Raw genomic sequence first — 23,343 nt, forward strand, 5'->3', positions numbered from 1 at the left:
ATTTTCGAGTATCGTCAACTCCGGTGGATCCGATTTTTTTTTGGTGGTTTTTCGAGGTATTGACGGTTTGAATTGACCGCGAGATAAATTCACCCTCTTCTATTTTCGTCAGTAAAGCTCGGGCATCATGTCTCTTGAACGGATCCGGATTGATGGATGAATATGAAATTCTTACTGCTTTTAGGGGGGGAGAAGAAAGAAAAGAAATACATCATTCCGAGTCGTAAAAGGTGAGGACTATAAAAGTGAAGTTTCTTGCATCCGACTTTTGATTTCTTCGCGTGTTAAGTGAAGGGGGAGGTATTACTTGACGATATTAATTTTATTTGTCATAAACTCCGAAGCACAATCCGAGTAGAATTTCACTCTGTCGGTTGGAAATCCAGGTCATCAGCTGCGTGGTTTACGATGTCTAAGTAATTTTCGTTGCCGCTCATGGCACAACTTGACCCTAAGAGCTGTTCCGGCTTGCCCTCTAAAAGTGGGGGAGGGACACGAACACCCCGACGGGCTCAAAAATCATTTTGCTTGTCCTTTTAACAGTGAAAATCCGGTTCGAAGAGTGGCAAAAATCGCCAACGCCTCGGGCGGCGAACTAGCATACGTTGCCCCCCAAGTAGTTGGTTATGGAAAGACAAGTCATGTCGAGTATTATGGTGTAGACGTATAGCTGGCTACCTTGACTGGCCACTCCAGACCGAACATGGAAAGAAAGGAACATAAAAATTATTTATCGTCACTACAGCTCGTTCAAATCGTTGTAAGCTATATCGGTTTTTCTGTCACTAAGAGCATCCGTTTTTTGAGTTTTCTTTTTTCTGTAACTTGAGCTTGAAAGGGTTTGAAGAAACTTGCGACTTTTTCCTCTGTTAAATTGAGCGTGAAATGATTTATGCATCATATGAAATATGGAAACGAAATAATCATTGTGCAAACAATCGTATGTTTGTTTGCCACTAATGGTTTCGCAGAATAAGCGTAGATATAATAATGCATATGTACAGGAGAATAATAATGCATTATGCCTCGGAATTTATATTCCACACCGTGTATCATGTTGTGATTTTCGTAAATTGATTATTTATATACACGCATATAGAAAATCGATTTTACTTGTACTAAACACGTTTGTAGAGAAATAACGTATCTACCTATATACGCGCGCTATATGTGTATACCTGTATATATATGTATATATGCAATTTTTTTTTTTCATACATTATTGTCGTTTAAAGCGAACATCGAATCCCGATGCGTACAATCATCACCCATTTTCGATTTATTCATTGCTATAGCCCGCTTTATTTATTTTCTGTCATTTCCAATTGCGGGGATAACGTCGATTATTATTATAAAGTTACCTCCATACGAAATCGCGAGATAAGAATTGAAGCGTATATCAAGGGATCACCGATTGTTTTTATACGTTGAAAAGCAAATGAATGAAAAAATAAAAAGTAAAAGGAAAAACAAGAAAAATAAAAAGAGGAGGGAAAAAAAAATCCCAACCCCGCGGTGGCTTATGGATGAATGTGTGCGCTTATTCGTTGAAGGTGAGCGCAGGGCGCATGCCAGGTAAAGGGTGCGCGCGCGTATTCTGCTCTTTTCGATCGTCGCTACTGTAGAGAGGTTCTAGCTCATGGCGCCTGTATTCCATTATTAGGGATTTTTAAAAAAGCCTCGTCCGTTAGTAGTCGCCGAGGAATAACGTACGGCGTGAAACGGTGCGGTGATTTTAATAACAACAATGTGCAATTTGGTGAATCAATAACTGCACGAAGTCAATTCAATAAGCTTCTACCTACACCGCGGAGTTTAATCAGAAAGTGTCGACTAGATCTCTCTCTCTCTCTCTCTCTCTCTCTCTTTCTCTCTCGCTCTCTCCTCAGTCTTAATTATATCTATATATCTATATATATACACATCTGTACATACACCTACATGTATTATACAAACATATTACGAAGATATATGTCTTTTTTAACGGCATACGTACCACCAAGCGTTATGTGTATCATGATTTAAAACATCATCGCGGATTTACTCGAATATACATCGATATGAGTATATAATAGTGAAGGAGGTATTATTTATAACGATAATATCGATGTAAATGCCGCGGGATATTTGAGTAATAATTGCTCGTGTGAAAACACTATCGTAGCTGTTTAATTGGAGACAAATCTGTGTGAAATTATGGTTCCAAACACCTCTTAATAATTATGCAATGATGATGATCCAACTTCATATGTACATTACAAATGTACTGTGCATCTCGAACAGTAGACATTTCAGGATACTAATTCCGCTTGTTCCGCTATGGATTACTGGTGCCCTGTGCGTCAAAGACAGTGAGTTGAATATTATTTTGAACATTGCATTGATATCGTGTATTCGTATTCCCCGACCTTCGCCCTATGGTGTAAGTCAGAATGCCGTCTGTATAGCTATGTAACTCTGGTATCCCTCGGGATTTGTAGTACGTGTGTAAAAACGGGGTGGAAATTGTTGTATTTCATGAGAAGAAAAAAAAGTATATATATACATATATATATTTATTTATTGCGTGGGAACTGTTACTGACTGTGAGAATATAGCTTATCGTACTGTACAAAAATGTATTTACATGGTATAGGTATATAAAAACGTATATCTATACCATTCTTCCGCCTCTTTGCGTATAACAACATGAGTAATGATCCTGTCACTTTTACTCTCTGCATGACATAAATGTACCTACTCGTTTTCGTACGTATCTGCTCAAACATCCATTGTTTTCCAACATAAATATAAATAATATAGCAAATATTTCAGGCCTGATGACGAAGGCCGTTATGTCAGTCGTCAAAATATCGATATAAGGATAGAGAAAAATGCTGAGGTGTATTTCGCAGATAATCGAATTACCTTCGTTCCGAATGTCACACAAAACTCTAATGGTACTTGTTGTTAGTTTACTGTGCGGTGTTCAATTCCGAAGTAACGTTCGCGTTAAGGTAACACGTACGAAGTAGCGATTTGTGTAACGGCTCTTTTACTCTCTTCAAATCGTTCCATTGCGAGATCGTAAATGTTTCACATCGAAACTTCGATTGCCTTTATACGCGATGAAAATTTACCTGCAGATTAATTCACTAGCTGGCTAAACGTACGTTTTTCAATTTCAATATCATTTTTCAAGCATCTCTTGCACGCATAGTTTCACCAAATTTCTTCTGTAGTACAAAAATTCTGGTCGGTAATGTAATTGATCTACTTTTCACTGCCCTCGCGAATTCGCATCTCGAATTCCCGACTATATATTATGTAAATATTTACATGCATTTTTGGCATATCTCAGTTCAGCTTATGAGCTCCCTGCGCGTTTGCTATCGGTTAATTTATACTACAAAATTCTCTCATTTCTCATTATCCACAGGAGCTTTCTGCACACGTTCGTATAGAACACAGCGATATAAGAGGATTACCATGGATATTTTTAGTCTCAAGTTTTGAATATCCTGCAATATATGATCGTTACAGGTTCTTGATTAATAATAATAATCACGATAATAACAGTAGTGACCTACAGTATTAAATTGGACAATTGTTTCGCCTTGCACAGAGGAATTCTATAATACTCGGTATTCCCAATTTACCGTCGGGAACAATGGATGATGAACAGTTTTCATCATAATTTCTCAACGATTAATTGGGGCACCGAAATAGAATTTTTCCGCAATGGTTATTTTATGCATGCGGTGCACATATAATATCGTAATTGCCCGCATGTACTATTATGCAAATTCATGCATGCTTCCTATATATATATATATGTATGTGTGCCATTAAATTACTATGATTAATTCAATTCAGTGTCTTCGGTTTCGCAGATTTAATACGCCTTATACATAATAACAGGGAGTTTGATCAACCGCAATAATTTCTGTACAACGTTCTCATGATTCCCAATATATTTCGAATTGCGATCACGAAGTCAAGACTCGTTAACAGCTAAAATTAGATGAAAAACAATTAGTTTTAGTGGGGCTGTGATAATCATGCGCGTAGTAGCAATGAATTACAGTTTTTTAACTACCTTTTCTTTTGTAGGAAAATTTTATAAGACCACCCAAGTATTGACTAACATGTAACAATTAAGGGCCAATAACAGACCGGGAATAAATGACGTACTATCACACCCCCGTTATTCGGTAATACTTTCCCATTACGCTGGCCCCTTTTTTTCTCTTCTAGAGAACTTACGGTATTTTTCAACTTCGCAGCGGACAGATGAACGTTGGAATAAGGAATTTATAAGACAATATGTTATAAACAACGTCGTTCCTACGCTGTGGCGAAAACTATCGTATCCGTATTATAATTGCGAAATTTTACGCGTTTATTGTATAATAAAGATTTTTTTTCTTTTCTATATCTCTCGAAATAGACGCATGCGGTTATATGTAAGTACGTAATAAAGTTTACAATTAATTGTGCACCTCGGCACAAGAGCAGTTTGCGTCGATTTGTACTTGGGACGTTTTTCAGTGTCCCGTGAGGCGTGTGATGTTGCGTTACGGTTGACAGTGTAAACGTCATAATTTCTGGACTCCGTTTCACCCCCTGATATCAACTAAAGTTTACGATTTTACTGAGATTTCTCGCTGCGCCTACTATCGCGGATTTACAATGCAGAGCCATTGTATCGGCAATCGCGTGTTTACCAAATATTATTTCTCGCGTACAATTTGACTGCGAATTGCTGTCATTTTCAACGATATCAGCACGCGATTTCACCGTCGAGAAGTTACTTGCGTCTGAAATTTTTCATCCCGATAGCAAGGCGCTCAACTGTACAATCCGTGATCATGGAACATAACCGAGGCAAAGTAGGTAACGTGGGTATAAAAGCATCAAGTCTACCTTTCGCTCTCACTTTAAGCCGACTCGGTGGTCGTTGGTATCCGATTAACCGGTACACTTGAAACGAATAAAAAATGCATCCGCCTTTGAGTACGTTTATGGTGCGGTATTTCAGATGGAATAACTCGCGGAAGCGGATCAGAATTTGGATCACTTTTCACACTAACCTTACGAAAGTGTAACGATTTCTCCCAGAAATTAGTACGAAGAGACAATGATTGATAATAAAAAAGCTCGGTCATCGCCGAAGATGAAAGCGAGCCAATGTTTAAGTGACAAGTTCATGCGTGGAAAAGAAAACTTTTACATTTGCCGCAGTACAGGTTTTTATAACTGTATCCTAAAAAGCAACATATGTTACGAAAGATGCGCAAAGTTCTATACGGAAACCGCACGCATTGCGGTCGTATTAAATGCTTGAATTGCGGTAGAATTTACCGCATTTTCCGTCACCTTCAATTTCTCGCCCCTTTCGAGTTTCAATGGATTAAAAACTCACCACCGACCTCACACTATCATTAAAGTAACCGGAAAAACACGCTTGGAATAGTGCTTGCAAAATATTTGCACCTCTGCAATTCACCTAACCGCGCTATTTTCGATCTCGTAAGATTTACTAATACGAACGCTAGCTATAATTATCGCATTCAAGTTTGGGCAAAGGGGAAATAGCAGTCGTTTTATCGGAATCTATGGAGCATAGAAAAATAACTGTTAAACAACAACAGTTATTTTATTGTTAGACGGAACGCTGCGCGTTTGAAGACTTCCGGGATTAATTTACTTTCCAATTCTGAAAATTTGCTGGAACTCTAACTATTTCACTGTCAGTTAAATGCAGCGGATAGTTACGACGTGCAATTTCTACTCATACGTACAAGTAATTTGTATCGATGTCTTGCAAATTTGCATCGACAATTCCTGAACCAAAACTTGGCTTGCTTGCAGAACTCCGAATGGTTCCTTAGTTCCGTCCTACTACACAACCGCATCTATAAGATCACCTTACTTCACCAACTTCAGATTGCTTTCACCTTATCTATTTCTAACACCATCCATTTTCCATTTTCCATTTTCCCTCCAAAATGTACGTCCACAATCTTACGTAATCCTTCTCCTGCAGCTTTACTATATCACACGATTAAAAGCCGGATGATATGGACCTAGAAGGTGATAAAATCTAACACCTTTCTCTGTCTATGGTAGTCCTAAATTTTAAACAATCCAAATGTAATCCAAACACTAACTCTCGGGAATTGTTAAGTTCATAGCCCACTAAGATCCACTAATCCTACGGTGTTAGTAAACCCAACATTCCGCCGACAAACTTCCACACCATCCTGATGATCCGTTAAAATCCTTTTTAAACCACGCCCAGCAGCTCAGCTTTGCGATTTCCTCTTCACCCTGTAATACATGTGCTCATTTCGTCATTCCATTTCCCAACCCGGTAATATCTTATACCAGATAATTGTCATAGAGCTTGTCTGAAAATGTCCGGATTTGCTTTCCAGTACCGCTGTCTCAAATCGTGGCACTCGTTGGCGACCCGACGTATTTACCCTGCGATATATCAACATCCCATGACGGGGACTCGGTATTACTCGTATTATGGTATCGCGAAGATCTCGGAACACCTGTGTATAGGTGAGTATACAATGACACCCATAAATCCTATTGCTCAGATACAGTGGATAATTTTATGTACATAAATGTGGCGAACCTCGTTCTAAGACTACGTTGCAATTTTCCATTCGAAGCCGATTCTCTGCAGATGTATTAATCTTACTTGTAAGACCTGCAATAAAGAGACCTTCAATCGATGAAGGCTACCGGTATTTTTTTTCTTTAGTTTTCAAGGCACAATATGTAAATTCTTTGGAAATGTTCGGAATACAAAAAGAAAGAAGATACACTTTGACTCGGTGTCCCGGTGGAAATTTGAATTCGCATCCCTTGTATAAAATTGGTCTTCGTTTTCGGCGGTATCGGGAAATCGCGCATTCACTTCTGGGGTATTGGAATAACTGAACCTTGGTTACTGTAACCTTCAGCAGTAGGCATTACTTACATCCAATATTCCAATAGTCATGAGAATAGTACAGATATCGAACTCCGGTACTCCAATTATGTGCCGAAGTGGTCACTTTTCTTGGAAGGGATAGACTGTGCAAAATAATTGCGAGGTTCACCCTGTTCATCAATTACGCTGCAACACGGTGCAGAAGGCAAATTTTTTTTTAGAAAGTTGTAACTGAGGACCGTTGCAAGAAGCATTGAGATCAAGGATAGTCTGCATTTCTCTGCAGAAAATCTTACTTCAAGCCACTTACAGGTGCACCTGTATTGTTTCAGCGTTGATGCTAGAGATCGTGATTTTGGTATAGCTGAAAGATGGTCCGACGATACGGTATTTTCAAATCGGGCATATTTTGTGCCGGAGAAAAAACCGGCCGAACTTGGAATCGATCACGTTAAAGAGGGAGATGCTGGTCTTTACAGATGCCGAGTTGATTTCCAAATTGGACAGACTCGAAATTCTAAAGTCAATCTTACGGTTATAGGTAAGCTAATGATTGTCAAATTAATTACCTGTGGCTTCCGATAGTTATAATTATACATTTTATTCGTCTCAATTTGACTGATCAACTATGAATTGATTTTTTTCGCAACATATCTTAGTTCCACCTCATAAAATTGAGATACTGGACAGTGCTGGAATTTTGCGAAATTCAGTCGTTGGGCCATATTCGGAAGGGGAAACATTGCAGTTATTCTGCGATGTCTATGGCGGTATGTTTTGATTGGTTTAATTATAAAAAAATAAGAGAGATAGTTTTGTAAGTTGAAATTTTCAATAATCGTAATACATTCCAAGGTATTATTTATATATTAACTGGGGTAAAAAAGATGCAAAATATTTACAGTCATGTTGCATTACACAACTATTTTCGTCAATATCGGATCTCCTCGATTTCATAGATTTATGTAATTTACACACTTTCGAAATTAGGATGAATACAAAGGAAAATAATTATTATTCAGGTAAGCCTTCGCCGTCTGTTCTTTGGTATAGAAATGATGTAATGAAGAGCAATCAATCTGTGAAATTACACCACGATACTATAAGGAGTGAAATTAGAATACCAAATTTAGGACGTGACGATGTGCGATCGGAAATAACTTGTGTAGCAACGAATAACAACAAATCTATACCTCTGACTGCATCTGTACACGTGGATATGAATTGTAAGTAATGAAATACACACATTTGACAATTATATGATGTACATACATTGTTTCATTTATTTCATGCAATTACGGCGGCAGATCTTCAACTTTGAGTCTATCTCGTGATTTACTGGGCAATGCCATCGAAATATATTTGAAATAGCTTCACTTTATTTTCAATGGTAATTTATTAATCGACGGCATACATGATCTGTATTTTAATACGACTTATTGGTAGTTTCTGGTGACGATCTATAATTATGGTTGCATAATTATGGTTGTTACATAGTACCATATTGAATGTTTCTTCAATTTTTCAGTTGGCCCATTGGATGTTAAAATAGTAGCTGCTAATCAGCCGCTATCTGCTGGAAGGCGGTACGATTTATTATGTAAAACATCAGGCTCTCGACCACCTGCAACAGTTACATGGTGGCGAAATGGACAGCGTCTTGAAGGGTCTAAAGAAACAGTGAGCTTGTTTAAGATATAAACTATAGTAAAATATGCAGTTATAGTCTATATTTTAATTAATTAATTAGAGCGAAATCCAAGATGAGTTCATTGATTAACCAGAATCAAACTCAATTTCCACGCATTAAACTTTTCATCAAACGATAAAGAAAAAATTTTAGAAAGTAACAAAACGTAGGTTTCAAGTAAAATTTTGAAAAATATAATTTCGAATGAAAATTATGTTTACAGACATCTAACGACGGAAATACAACCACAAGTATATTATCATTTGTGGCAAATAAAGCAGATGCTGGCAAACATTTGTCATGTCGGGCTGAGAATTTAGTTATTGGAAGCGGATCGATAGAGGACGGATGGACATTAGAAATACGATGTATGGCTGTAAAGATTATCACAAACACGGGGGTGGTAGAGTTTAAAATATTCATCTGAATCGTACTAATGTAAGCCGATTAATTCTTGCAGATGTCCCAGAAACACAGATTCAACTAGGTACGTCGCTCAATCCAGGAGCTATTCGAGAAGGTACAGATGTATATTTCGATTGCTTGATAAAGGCAGAACCGGCTGTCTACAAGGTTGAGTGGCGGCATCAGGTATGTTACTTGTATGTTACATGCAAAGGAAAGTGTAAATCGGGAAAACTGAAAGGTGTTCTACTCTAGCATTTCCCAGGTGCAGTAATAGTCCCTATACTTTGTTTATTACAGGGAAAAGCTTTGCATCACAATATTGGATCAGGAATCATAATTAGCAATCAAAGCCTGGTTCTTCAAGGCGTTGATCGAAAGAGTGCTGGTAACTACACCTGTGTTGCATACAATAGCGAGGGCGATGGCGAAAGCAATCCATTTTACCTAAACGTCATGTGTGAGTATGCATTCAGGGCTAAGTAATAACATCATTTATTCAAAAGCTATTTTGCATGAACCAGAACAAAACTGCTGAAAAAATATCCTCGATATAGTTCAATTCTGTAATAATTAGAGTGAAAATAGTATTCTTGGCATTCAAATGTCGTGAGACAAAATTGACTATTGAAGTTATTAAAATGATATCAGTGATGGTCATATACATATTTTCTTCACAGTTGCTCCAACTTGTAAGCCGAATCAAACAAGAGTGCATGGCGTAGCAAAACAAGAGAAGGCCAACATATCCTGTCAAGTTGATGCAAATCCCCCTGAAGTACAATTTCGTTGGACTTTCAACAATTCAGCAGAAAGTATTGATGTTGCAGCTGGACATATTGCCAGAGCTGGCACTTTGTCCATAGTTTCGTACACCCCAATGACAGAATTAGATTACGGAACACTTCTGTGCTGGGCTACTAATCGCGTCGGAAGCCAACGCGTTCCTTGTGTCTACCACATTATTGCTGCAGGTATGCATGCACATATACAAACAGGAATTTACTTATAATTCATTATTTCACTTGAAGTATCTCTCTTAAATCATCGATGAGATACAAACTACAACAAAAGCACAATTGCAGAAATAAACTTCATCTTTTTGTAACAGGACGTCCTGACATGGTACACAACTGCACTACATCCAACACATCGACAAATTCTTTCTCTGTGCGTTGTACAGAAGGTTTTAACGGAGGCCTACAGCAATCTTTTCTTCTCGAAGTTCGAGAAAGTAATAGTCAAGATTTACGCGCAAACTTATCATCTGTTGTTCCACGATTTAGCGTCACTGACTTGGAGTCAGGTGTCCTTTATCAAGCATGCATATATGCTTATAATGACAAAGGTCGAAGTGAAGCGATGGTAGTTCAAGCTGGTACATTGAGACTTCCCGAAAAGCAATTGACATCTGAATCAGGTGAACAATTAATGTTAATTTACACAGAATGTTTTTCTTCTAACAATGGTATTGGGAGAACCATGGCAAGTTACATGCATTATGTAGACACAATTAAGAAAAATCTAAAAATTAAATGTAATTCTACTTAGTGCCACGTTTGATTACAGAGCGGCCACAGCAACATATAAAGTTAACGCCGATGCTCAGTGTTATGATCGGAGTTGTGGCAGCGTTGGTTATTGTGGCTATTGTTGTCATGGTTGTGCTGCGTATTCAACACGCAAATGTAGAAACTGATGGAAAATCACACACGGAGGTATACAGCAAGGCAAATAAAACAGTCACCATCCAGCGTGAATTGAGATTACGAGATGGAAATAGTTTGCTAACAGATGAAAAACATAGCGGCAGTCCGTTTAGAAAATTAGATACAACAGGAGAGTTTCTTGACAATGATGACAAGAATCCAGACATCATACCTCAACAAATCACTGGTAATAGAAATGTATTATTTGTTAACATATGGAGAAGGCTCTTTTCAGATTTGCTAACAACTTTCATGAAATTATCAAATATTTTGGTTCTGATTTTTCGACTTGTTAAGGTGATGAAGCATCGGATTATCTGAGGAAGAGACGACTTATATCAACGATAGAAACTTCCCCGTCACGAAATTTAATGGACCATCCAGCAGTAGTAGCAATTAGCGGACAAAGTAACTATGTTGGATATTGTACGATACGTAACGGAATGCCACTCCACGATCTGTCGAATTTGTCATCAAAGCACAAAACTGTAAGTATGAAAATTTTTTATTGTGACATAACACACTTAATAAAGAGTTTCACTTTTGCAATGATCTAATAAAATTCATCTACCTCAACTATTTAGCTAAAGATTTTGAGTGAGACGACCATCTTTTGTCTCCAGTTTCAGCCAATAGTCAGCGAAGTCTATGGCACCGGTGTGTGCACGCTCCCCAGACAATATTGGCCAAACGCCGAAGGTGTTCAGTCTATGACGATGAGCCCTCCAGTTTTGTATGCTGGTCTAGGAATGGTGAGTCATCCTACTCCTAGTACTACGCTTCTGCCAAAGGATGTCGAATCCCGAGTCGCTGCTCAGTGTTGTCTTCAATCGCAGCAAGAAGCAATAACAAATACGCCATTGGTGTTATCTAAAAGAGAAAGTTCTGTGTGATATATACCCAGAGAGAAACAGAAGTTTCATACGTGAACTATGTTGAACATTAATTCTAGTATAACGTGTAAACATTTGTATTCAAACGAGCCTAGTTTCTTTCAGTGAATTATTTTCATCCCGTACCATATTACATCTATGTTCAATCAAGTGCCCTTTGGTATTGAAGGAAACTTAAAAAGCTATATTTAATATAAGTATATGAAATTGTACGTATAACGTAGGGCACGCAAACGGGTTCTACATACAATTCATGTGTTGTAAATACATTAAATACGGAAATATTTTATACCGATCACTAGTACGATATTTAACTCGGTTCAATTGCATCTTCAAATTCATAGTATAGTACGTAAGTTCTTGTAGTTATACTGTCGATTTAATACACACGATACCATCTTTTCAAAGTTAATTATAACCAGAACTGAGCATTATAGATCTTTGATTGTGAGTATAGAATATGTATTGCAAAAATTGGTCTTAATTTGTAGAGTGAATTAACACATCATTTAATTGGCAATAAGTTTTCATAAAACGATCATACATTAACCTGAAATTCAAAAAATCTACTGTTATTTTGGATTATTTTTTGCTTATGCTCAGGAGATTCCACAATTGATGAAAAGTCAGAATGTAGATCCTGTATAGCTTTGATATTGAATTAAATCCGGTCAGTTTTCCGTCAATACTGTGGTCTGTACGTATATGGACTACCTCAGTTCAAATTAGTAATCGTACTACTTGTGAAATTGTCTATCCTCATATAATGATTAATTATCTATGAAAGGATAGATCTCTTTAAATTTTTGTAGATGTGAATTTCAATAAAGCACCACATAATTGAGTTTAACTATAGATTTTGTGGATGTAATCGTAAGCGCTGTTGTTGGAAAATTATAACTTTAAAAGTAAAATTGTGTTCAACTCAGCACTGAATATCATCCATTAAATACACATTCATCGAGCAATTTGTTGAACGGTTCAATTCTTGTGTTCAGAATTTTTTTAAAGTTGAAAATGGAACAGCGTTGAAAAAAATATATATATTAATATATATATATATACATACATATATATATATATATGTATATATATAATAGATATTATATATATTTGTATACATATATATACGATGAAAATGCTGCCGGTACGGCAATACATAAATGCATAAGAGTTTTAAATAAATATCTATATTGTACAGTTTGAGTTACACACAGCATTGAAGATATGGTGCGTGATTTTTTCTCCTAAGTTATTAGTATCAAAAGTCAGAAATGACCTATAGTTAATGAGCATGACTTCAAAGAGAAATGTAATTCCAAATGAATTCGATTGTGGTGGAATATGATGATTGTTGACTGACATATATCGTCGGAATTCTACTGCGCATAAATTCTCAATAAATGAATACATTTTCCCAAAACTGTTTGTATACTATAAATCTAAACTGTATTAACACACCATGTGTACAAATACGTGTAAGTGAATATTCTTTGATTAACTTAAGTAACTGTACCAAATCTGAGTGAATGTTTGTAATTTTTCTATGTCACCTAAATTTTTCTTCATGATCATACGTCGTTGTGACAATTAGTTTATTTTAAGATCTATTCGCTGTTAATCAAATGGTAAGGTATGTAATTGTATAAGCAAATACTAAAATTTTACCTTAAAATCGTAACTGATAAATATTATAATAGGCAGTGTACAAAGTCTACAATAATATAACATATCTATGGTATCGAACAGAATGTGACAGAATTGAATTTTCTTAAAACAATTAATTATGTACAATATAAAGTCACCGTAACTTTCAATTAAAATTAATAAAAGCAGCAACAATTATTTAACCTAAATTGATATACAATATCCCGTGGTTATCTTAAGTCCTGCAAATCTAACTTATATCTTCTGAACTTACTTGTTAATTATTTGTAGTTACTGAATACAGATTTGGCCCTTTCTTCAGAATAAAACCATTCTCGTTCAGTTTTGAAATTAAAGCATTAAAATCATCTACAATAATTTTTTCTCTCTTTGCCAAGTCTCTCATTTCCCTTATTGAAAATACTGTTTTTTCCATAGCAGCTGCCTTGTCTCTCAATAAATTTATAAACGATTTCACCTGTAGAAAAAGAAAATCCATAGAAAATTATTATGCGAAATTCCTACTGAGTTTCAATATTGTACATATTCGTTCATTAGGCCGATAAAACTTGTCAATCACCCACACTTTTCTTAATTAACACACTATATGAAACGATGTTCACAATATTAGAAAGAAAAAACAATTCCGCGATTACAATACCAAGACTTGTGCATACGTGAACATAATTTCCTCGACATGTAAGAAATCCACTTATGTATTGTCCAGCATATTTCAGAATATTTTACTGTTGTCTGCAATTACCTTGGCAGCTGTTAATTTTCCAGATCCAGGCAATAATGAATAATCGGGCTCAATTTGCTCCACATCAACTTCTGCCATACTGAACTGTATTATCTCAATGACTTCCAAGGCATCATTGTGTGTGGCTTCTTCTCTTAATTCCAACTTTGCTCTTGCCTAAAAATGAGGTATCGGAGCTCCAGGTCAGCTTGTTAGATTGATATGTAACATGCCTTTGAGAAGAGTTACCGTAAGTCTTTCATGTATCAGGTAAAATCATATTGTATTTTGTATTGATAATTTTAAAGCATCCTCATTCATTTTGAGGTACTTTATCATTGTTTACCACCAGACGAACAGACTAATAAGGTTTCGTCAGCTAATCGTACAGGCATGTAATGAAAAGTCTACCTCAGTCAATCTGATTAGTGCTTCCAATTGCCTTGGTGTCATGGGTGTTATTTTCTCCCTATCGCTTCTCGCTCGACACTTTAAATAAAAATCCTTCAACACTTCTACTGCAGCAGGTGTTATTTTTGGTTTAACATATTGTCGAGCATATATAATATAGTTTCGAAGAATACGATGTGGTATTGGGTCGATGGTGTCAGTTGGACGTAAACTCAATTTTTGCCTGTATTTAATATAGGCAAAACATTAATTGGAATAATGACATTAGATACACTTTGATTTTTCGAGAAGAGAAAGTTTTTTACCTTAAGTTATTCGCAGTCACGGAGGATTGTCTAGTCGATAACGAATTGGTACTGTTAGACCTCATATCTCCTATTTGATTACTAATACCAACATGTACAGCCATAACGTGGTCAGAGAGTAAATCATCCAGATGCTGTTAAAGAAAAAACAATGATGGTCCTAATATGAATCACGCCATTTACAACTACATTACTCGAGTTGTTAGTATCCGGACCAAAGATATAAAGCATTTTTTTCTGGAAGACACTTACTGCATCAGGTTGGTCTAAGAGTATAAATATGAGATCGAAGCGTGAAAGCAGAGGCTGCTTCATGTTCAAATTTTCAATTACAGTTTTGGACCTGTCATATCGCCCTCCGGCTGGATTGGCAGCTGCCAAGATTGACGTCCTAGCTGGAAGGCAACATATCATCCCTGACTTAGCTACACTAACACTTTGTTGTTCCATCGCTTCAAGCAATGCCTATTTGAAAGCATAGAAATGGATATGTCATTTGACGCTTGTGAGCAAGAACAAATTTTAATCAGAATAAACATTACTTGATGTTGTGTTGACATTTTGTCAAATTCATCTATGCAACAGCTGCCTTTGTCAGCCAGAACAAGTGCTCCTGGTTCAAGAACGAAATCACCGGTACTGGTATCTTTCACAAGAGTGACAGTTAAGCCCGTCGAAGTACTAGAAGTACCACATACATAAATACCTGTAAAGGCAAAATTAAATAACTAAGTCAGCGAATTTATTCAAATATGTTTCAGCAAACTACTATTCACCTTTGGCTGCAACACGAGCACATGCTTGCAACATTTGTGACTTTCCAAGGCCTGGGTCACCGACAATTAAAACATGAACATCATCGCGCACATCCTGCGATTTTGTGCTGCCTCCGAACAGACTTAGAATGAGTCCAGCTTTTATCAGTTCATGACCATAAATACTTGGACAAAGTGATTGCACAAGTAATTTGAACACATTTGGATCATGATAAACTTCCTGCAACAAAATACCAAAAACCAATTAAATATACACTTCTCCTCATTCATTTTACAATCTTACGCAACTGATAATTCACCTTTACTGCGAGATGATCGACATCAGTTAAATCAAGTGCAACAGCACATTTATTTTGCGATTTATTATTTAATATGTAAACAGCTTCCATGTATAAGGAAAACAAGTTTGAGACAGTATTTCCTTTTGGTGAATTCTTCTCGTTTCCTCTGACCTAGAATATTACATTGATTATTTAGCAAAGTTGGAGCAAATAATTCCTTACATACAGGGTGAGTCAATTAAAATGCCAAGAATGGGAGGAGCTCAGTTGTGTTGATATCAAAGTAAGGTTTGAAGTCTACATACAGGTATTCATTGGTAATGAGAAATAAAGTCATGATATAACAACAAAACAAGACGAACCTAATTGTTGACATTTCATGCTGCAGTCTTGCCTTTGTTGTCATATATTCATTATTGTTTCTCATTCACAGTGGTCACCTACATGTTGACTTCCAACCTCGCTTTGATCAACACAATCGAGCTCTTCTCATTCTTGGAGTTTCAATTGACTCACTCCAGATTGGTTGAGGGATATGGCGCAATTCATCAACTAAGCTTCTCCCATTCTTGGTGTTTCAATTGACTCACCCTGTATACGAAAATTTTTGTTCAAGAAAATTCTAATAATATTACTGTGAAGCATTAGTGGCAATTTAATTGTTGAACTTGCCTGGAATCTTTATGATATATGCTCATATATTTTGATAAAAATTCCAACTTACTTTAATGATTCCAGTCACAGTAATATCGTCTCCTGGCATACAAGTGTTGACCAAATCTTCTATCAGGTCTACATCAATAACACGGGGCATTCTCCCTTTGTCATCCTGTAAAAAATAAATGCGGTTTGTAGTGATCAATGATGGACATAAGTGCAATGATAAAGTTTACAATATTCATACCAGCTAAAGTTCTAAGAAAAACTTAAAAATTGAAGTATGAGTCAGAAGTAATAAACATGTGTAGAAATATGAATGATGACATCAAGGATGATTAAGTGTAGTGAAACAGCATGGATAAGAATTATGAAATTAATGATCTAAAAAAATTGACCTGCTCATCGCCAACATGTTCCTGTAATCTTATTACTTGGAATGTTACAGTTTTTGTATGTAACGAACTCAAGAGAGGTTTGAATTTTTTTCCATTACAGGAAACGCACTTGGTTGGTAAGGTGTAAATTCCATCAACTTGTCTCGAGATAATGCGACTCCCGCACGATACACACAAGAACTCCATCCATTGGGCAAAATGCTTTACATTCCCAACTCTCATAATACATCCTCTGATGGATATGAGCTTACCTACAATTAATTATTTCACATGTTATGAAACTTGCAAAACCGTTCATTACAGTTTTGTTTTAATTATAAGAGCTAGTATCGTATTGTGTGGAGAACTGAAAACAATCTAGAACAAAGAATTATTGGATCATTTTTAGTGCTGCTGAAATCAGTTAAAGATTTTTTAAATATGAATACACATTCAGCATTTTTTTGAACATAGACATGAAAAAATGTTTACGAATGTTAGTGTTAGAAATAATACCGGATTAGTTTACATTTACTTTTATGTTATTCACCATAAAGATTTTACTTTACAATTTTATTCTATCCATGTTTCTATTTTTACCATATCCATTGATGTTACATCTTTGTACAGATAATACTTTTTATCTTTGAAATAAATGAAATTGCATCTTTTTTATAAAATAATAATAATCTCTAACTTATGTCTACATTGTGCATGATTATATAAAACTGATTAGCACCGTAAGTTATACTAGCTCCTGTGATCACTAATGCTAAATTTCTCCTTAGGCTACTAACCAGGCAATAGTATTTGTTTTCCTTAGTACCATTACGCCATTATACTTACCATAAGAATTTACCTTGAGGTCTCTCAGGGAAAGGACTGGACCATAATTGGATATTCTTACTACGGCTATTGGCAAGTTAGCTGAGACAGTCACATCATCTATTCCCTCTTTGTCTTTGATTGTTTCAATCATCATCTTTAAGGTAACGCATTGTAAAATTATAATAATTAATAGAAACCAATTTGTGACAAACCAACTATCAATGCCTACCTGATCAATCGCTATACCGAGGCAATTTAGCGTATGTTTTGGATCATTTGTCAGATCCTCTTTGAAATTACTCCACTCATTATTAAACGAGTCATCCTTGAGCAGGATCTTAATGTCAATATTATAAGGTTTATTATTTTCCAAGTTTGAAACTGGAAACATATCCGTATGGGACATTATAAATCTTTCCATTGCGTTAATTTTTCTTAGTGTCGACGAGGCTTTTGTGTACACTAAAATGATCAAAACAATTCTAGATAGCATATGATCGTATTTAACAAATATATTTTTGCATTTACCTTCGTTATGGAAGTACAAGTCCCAATTGTGATATGGGGAGTTATTTCTATTTGGATTGAACAGCGAGCATGTCTGGCTTGAATCGGTAGGATTTGACATGTCCTTTTTTGACCGTGAAGGTGCTGAAACGGACACATTAACAAAACGATGACGTAATTTAATAATGCACTAATGATATGAAGCTAGAAATTAACAAACAAAGTAAACAGGATTAATTCGGAGGATTTTTGATAAGCAATGCTGAAATCCACAAGTTTGAAGTCGAACTTTTCTCTCTGTACACTTTGCGTTCACTACAACATAGTATATGACTGAATACTCACTTTCCGTAATTTCAGATGGTCTTTTCCGCTTTCCTTTATTTTTGTACCAACTTCTGCCTCGGTTACTCATTTTGCAGTAGGAACCCAAAACAAAATTCAGCAGTTGCTTACATACACTAAGATTAAAATTGAGAAAGAGCGGGCCGACACGCGCCAAGCATTTTACTATTTGTACTACACGCTGTCGTCTGCTATCCCAATAAAATGCGCACGCGCACCGCTGACTGAAGACACATAACATAAAGACTCACAACCGTGGGTTATTTTTCGTAATAGTTCGATGGGCCTGGGAGAATTCGAGGGTATTATTATTATTTATTTCACGTATTATCAACCAAGTAATTAACCACGCTCGTGAGAGATGTTCTTCATAACCAACAACTGTCGTGCGCAGGACGTTGGTACTACACCGTCGTCATTGTGTAAATCTCGCCCAAGAAATGTGTACAAACACGGAACTTATCGCTGTGAAAATGATACAATGGAAAAATAAATCCCAAAATACATAACGTTGTATCTTTTATACTTACCTCAATATACCTAACAGATATATCGTAGGCGACAGTAGCATCTCTACGATGCACAATTTATTTTTTCAGAAGTTTTTACAAATTGAACATTGAGTTGTGAATATTTTGTGAAAATTTTAAACTATTTCATTTTAGTTCCAATCGTTTCAAGATGTTTTCTACGTGGTATTTTTTTCTTGTTCTAAGTTACCGAATAATATAAAAATGCATGTGAATTGATTCTAGAAAAATGATTGACCATTCCCTGATGGAGGTAGCTATAATGATAGCAGGGTAAAAGCGTATGTACAATTCATATAACCTCAAGCAGCATGTGTAAAATGGTAGATGATGTGGTAACTATTGTAGTTTGGAAGTATATATTAGGTTTCGCCCTTTGGCAGAAATGGGAGCAATGCACCTTAGGAAAATATGATATCTACAACGTTGTATTGTTCTATGTAATCTGTGTGACAATAAATGACAGGATTGATTTCTGTGTGTTTAATTCGTATTCCCTCAATTGACGTCCCGAGAAACTTTCTCATATCCTTTTCGCGCTACTCAGGGTCCTCTTTGTTGAGATGCGGTTATACAAATCGCTTCCCGAATGAAGAGTTTTGACCCGAAAAAAAGTAAAGCCAACCCATTTAGATTTTGGGGGAAAATTTCGAGGAGTTTGAAAAGTGCTGCGATTAATTCTTTAAGGCACTATTCCGACGTAATTTTGCGAGAGGAATCGATTAAGCGCAGTCCCAAGACGCTGCGAGCATCGCCTCAGAAGTTACAGGCGAAAAACTGCTTATTTTCGTCCTCATTTCTCTGCTGTTGGTCCGAAGCTCTTTTTCGTGTGTTTTTTGAGTTCCTGGGGGTCGATTTACTCCGGAAAGGGTCATACGAATCGATTCCAGAACGAAAAATTTTCGGCTCCGGAAATGAGGAAAAAACTAAGGCTAACCCCTTTGGATTTTTGGCCAAAATTTCGAAGAGTTTGAAAAGTGCTGCGATTAATTCTTTGAGGCACTATTCCGACGTAATTTTGCGAGAGGAATCGATTAAGCGCAGTCCCAATACGCTGCGAGCAACGCCTCAGAAGTTACAGGCGAAAAACTGCTTATTTTCGTCCTCATTTCTCTGCTGTTGGTCCGAAGCTCTTTTTCATGTGTTTTTTGAGTTCCTGGGGGTCGATTTACTTCGGAAAGGGTCATACGAATCGATTCCAGAACGAAAAATTTTCGGCTCCGGAAATGAGGAAAAAACGAAGGCTAACCCCTTTGGATTTTTGGCCAAAATTTCGAAGAGTTTGGAAAGTGCTGCAATTAATTCTTTAAGGCACTATTCCGACGTAATTTTGCGAGAGGAATCGATTAAGCGCAGTCCCCATACGCTGCGAGCATCGCCTCAGAAGTTACAGGCGAAAAACTGCTTATTTTCGTCCTCATTTCTCTGCTGTTGGTCCGAAGCTCTTTTTCATGTGTTTTTTGAGTTCCTGGGGGTCGATTTACTCCGGAAAGGGTCATACGAATCGATTCCAGAACGACAAATTTTCGGCTCCGGAAATGAGGAAAAAACGAAGGCTAACCCCTTTGGATTTTTGGCCAAAATTTCGAAGAGTTTGAAAAGTGCTGCGATTAATTCTTTAAGGCACTATTCCGACGTAATTTTGCAAGAGGAATCGATTAAGCGCAGTCCCAATACGCTGCGAGCAACGCCTCAGAAGTTACAGGCGAAAAACTGCTTATTTTCGTCCTCATTTCTCTGCTGTTGGTCCGAAGCTCTTTTTCATGTGTTTTTTGAGTTCCTGGGGGTCGATTTACTTCGGAAAGGGTCATACGAATCGATTCCAGAACGAAAAATTTTCGGCTCCGGAAATGAGGAAAAAACGAAGGCTAACCCCTTTGGATTTTTGGCCAAAATTTCGAAGAGTTTGAAAAGTGCTGCGATTAATTCTTTAAGGCACTATTCCGACGTAATTTTGCGAGAGGAATCGATTAAGCGCAGTCCCAATACGCTGCGAGCAACGCCTCAGAAGTTACAGGCGAAAAACTGCTTATTTTCGTCCTCATTTCTCTGCTGTTGGTCCGAAGCTCTTTTTCATGTGTTTTTTGAGTTCCTGGGGGTCGATTTACTCCGGAAAGGGTCATACGAATCGATTCCAGAACGAAAAATTTTCGGCTCCGGAAATGAGGAAAAAACTAAGGCTAACCCCTTTGGATTTTTGGCCAAAATTTCGAAGAGTTTAAAAAGTGCTGCGATTAATTCTTTGAGGCACTATTCCGACGTAATTTTGCGAGAGGAATCGATTAAGCGCAGTCCCAATACGCTGCGAGCAACGCCTCAGAAGTTACAGGCGAAAAACTGCTTATTTTCGTCCTCATTTCTCTGCTGTTGGTCCGAAGCTCTTTTTCATGTGTTTTTTGAGTTCCTGGGGGTCGATTTACTTCGGAAAGGGTCATACGAATCGATTCCAGAACGAAAAATTTTCGGCTCCGGAAATGAGGAAAAAACGAAGGCTAACCCCTTTGGATTTTTGGCCAAAATTTCGAAGAGTTTGGAAAGTGCTGCAATTAATTCTTTAAGGCACTATTCCGACGTAATTTTGCGAGAGGAATCGATTAAGCGCAGTCCCAATACGCTGCGAGCATCGCCTCAGAAGTTACAGGCGAAAAACTGCTTATTTTCGTCCTCATTTCTCTGCTGTTGGTCCGAAGCTCTTTTTCATGTGTTTTTTGAGTTCCTGGGGGTCGATTTACTCCGGAAAGGGTCATACGAATCGATTCCAGAACGACAAATTTTCGGCTCCGGAAATGAGGAAAAAACGAAGGCTAACCCCTTTGGATTTTTGGCCAAAATTTCGAAGAGTTTGAAAAGTGCTGCGATTAATTCTTTAAGGCACTATTCCGACGTAATTTTGCAAGAGGAATCGATTAAGCGCAGTCCCAATACGCTGCGAGCAACGCCTCAGAAGTTACAGGCGAAAAACTGCTTATTTTCGTCCTCATTTCTCTGCTGTTGGTCCGAAGCTCTTTTTCATGTGTTTTTTGAGTTCCTGGGGGTCAATTTACTTCGGAAAGGGTCATACGAATCGATTCCAGAACGAAAAATTTTCGGCTCCGGAAATGAGGAAAAAACGAAGGCTAACCCCGTTGGATTTTTGGCCAAAATTTCGAAGAGTTTGAAAAGTGCTGCGATTAATTCTTTAAGGCACTATTCCGACGTAATTTTGCGAGAGGAATCGATTAAGCGCAGTCCCAATACGCTGCGAGCAACGCCTCAGAAGTTACAGGCGAAAAACTGCTTATTTTCGTCCTCATTTCTCTGCTGTTGGTCCGAAGCTCTTTTTCATGTGTTTTTTGAGTTCCTGGGGGTCGATTTACTCCGGAAAGGGTCATACGAATCGATTCCAGAACGAAAAATTTTCGGCTCCGGAAATGAGGAAAAAACTAAGGCTAACCCCTTTGGATTTTTGGCCAAAATTTCGAAGAGTTTAAAAAGTGCTGCGATTAATTCTTTGAGGCACTATTCCGACGTAATTTTGCGAGAGGAATCGATTAAGCGCAGTCCCAATACGCTGCGAGCATCGCCTCAGAAGTTACAGGCGAAAAACTGCTTATTTTCGTCCTCATTTCTCTGCTGTTGGTCCGAAGCTCTTTTTCATGTGTTTTTTGAGTTCCTGGGGGTCGATTTACTCCGGAAAGGGTCATACGAATCGATTCCAGAACGACAAATTTTCGGCTCCGGAAATGAGGAAAAAACGAAGGCTAACCCCTTTGGATTTTTGGCCAAAATTTCGAAAAGTTTGAAAAGTGCTGCGATTAATTCTTTAAGGCACTATTCCGACGTAATTTTGCAAAAGGAATCGATTGAGCGCAGTCCCAATACGCTGCGAGCAACGCCTCAGAAGTTACAGGCGAAAAACTGCTTATTTTCGTCCTCATTTCTCTGCTGTTGGTCCGAAGCTCTTTTTCATGTGTTTTTTGAGTTCCTGGGGGTCGATTTACTTCGGAAAGGGTCATACGAATCGATTCCAGAACGAAAAATTTTCGGCTCCGGAAATGAGGAAAAAACGAAGGCTAACCCCTTTGGATTTTTGGCCAAAATTTCGAAGAGTTTGAAAAGTGCTGCGATTAATTCTTTAAGGCACTATTCCGACGTAATTTTGCGAGAGGAATCGATTAAGCGCAGTCCCAATACGCTGCGAGCAACGCCTCAGAAGTTACAGGCGAAAAACTGCTTATTTTCGTCCTCATTTCTCTGCTGTTGGTCCAAAGCTCTTTTTCATGTGTTTTTTGAGTTCCTGGGGGTCGATTTACTCCGGAAAGGGTCATACGAA

At 37.3% G+C, this 23,343-nt stretch overlaps 2 protein-coding genes across 5 annotated transcripts; one reads left to right on the forward strand and one right to left on the reverse strand.

The window, feature by feature from the left end:
* Positions 1 to 1,602: 1,602 nt before the first annotated feature.
* Positions 1,603 to 13,584, forward strand: LOC124405997 (hemicentin-2). Of its 4 annotated transcripts, none has more exons than XM_046881289.1 (14): positions 1,603 to 2,351; positions 6,420 to 6,552; positions 7,261 to 7,469; positions 7,588 to 7,698; positions 7,951 to 8,154; positions 8,457 to 8,608; positions 8,842 to 8,986; positions 9,079 to 9,209; positions 9,324 to 9,483; positions 9,704 to 9,997; positions 10,135 to 10,443; positions 10,593 to 10,919; positions 11,030 to 11,220; positions 11,356 to 13,583. In XM_046881289.1, exons 1-14 carry the CDS (start codon positions 2,228 to 2,230, stop codon positions 11,623 to 11,625), a joined length of 2,760 nt encoding a protein of 919 aa, XP_046737245.1. In that variant the 5' UTR covers positions 1,603 to 2,227; the 3' UTR covers positions 11,626 to 13,583. The 4 variants fall into 4 exon arrangements, with proteins under 4 accessions (XP_046737245.1, XP_046737248.1, XP_046737247.1 ...); XM_046881290.1 differs by lacking the exon at positions 1,603 to 2,351 and adding an exon at positions 5,905 to 6,355; XM_046881292.1 differs by lacking the exon at positions 7,261 to 7,469 and having other exon boundaries at positions 1,608 to 1,724; positions 11,356 to 13,584.
* On the reverse strand, positions 11,021 to 18,655 carry LOC124405999 (DNA helicase MCM8-like). The gene is made up of 15 exons (XM_046881296.1): positions 18,502 to 18,655; positions 18,178 to 18,300; positions 17,879 to 18,111; positions 17,668 to 17,803; positions 16,843 to 17,093; positions 16,512 to 16,616; positions 15,806 to 15,958; positions 15,507 to 15,726; positions 15,273 to 15,436; positions 14,983 to 15,195; positions 14,731 to 14,864; positions 14,426 to 14,648; positions 14,036 to 14,191; positions 13,547 to 13,750; positions 11,021 to 11,602 (listed from the first exon to the last, which is right to left on the reverse strand). The coding sequence occupies exons 1-14, from the start codon at positions 18,569 to 18,571 to the stop codon at positions 13,550 to 13,552; spliced, it is 2,382 nt and encodes a 793-aa protein (XP_046737252.1). The 5' UTR covers positions 18,572 to 18,655; the 3' UTR covers positions 11,021 to 11,602; positions 13,547 to 13,549.
* Between the last annotated feature and the right edge of the window lie 4,688 nt (positions 18,656 to 23,343).

Source organism: Diprion similis, chromosome 4, assembly GCF_021155765.1.
Source record: "Diprion similis isolate iyDipSimi1 chromosome 4, iyDipSimi1.1, whole genome shotgun sequence".
Lineage (NCBI taxonomy): Eukaryota > Metazoa > Arthropoda > Insecta > Hymenoptera > Diprionidae > Diprion > Diprion similis.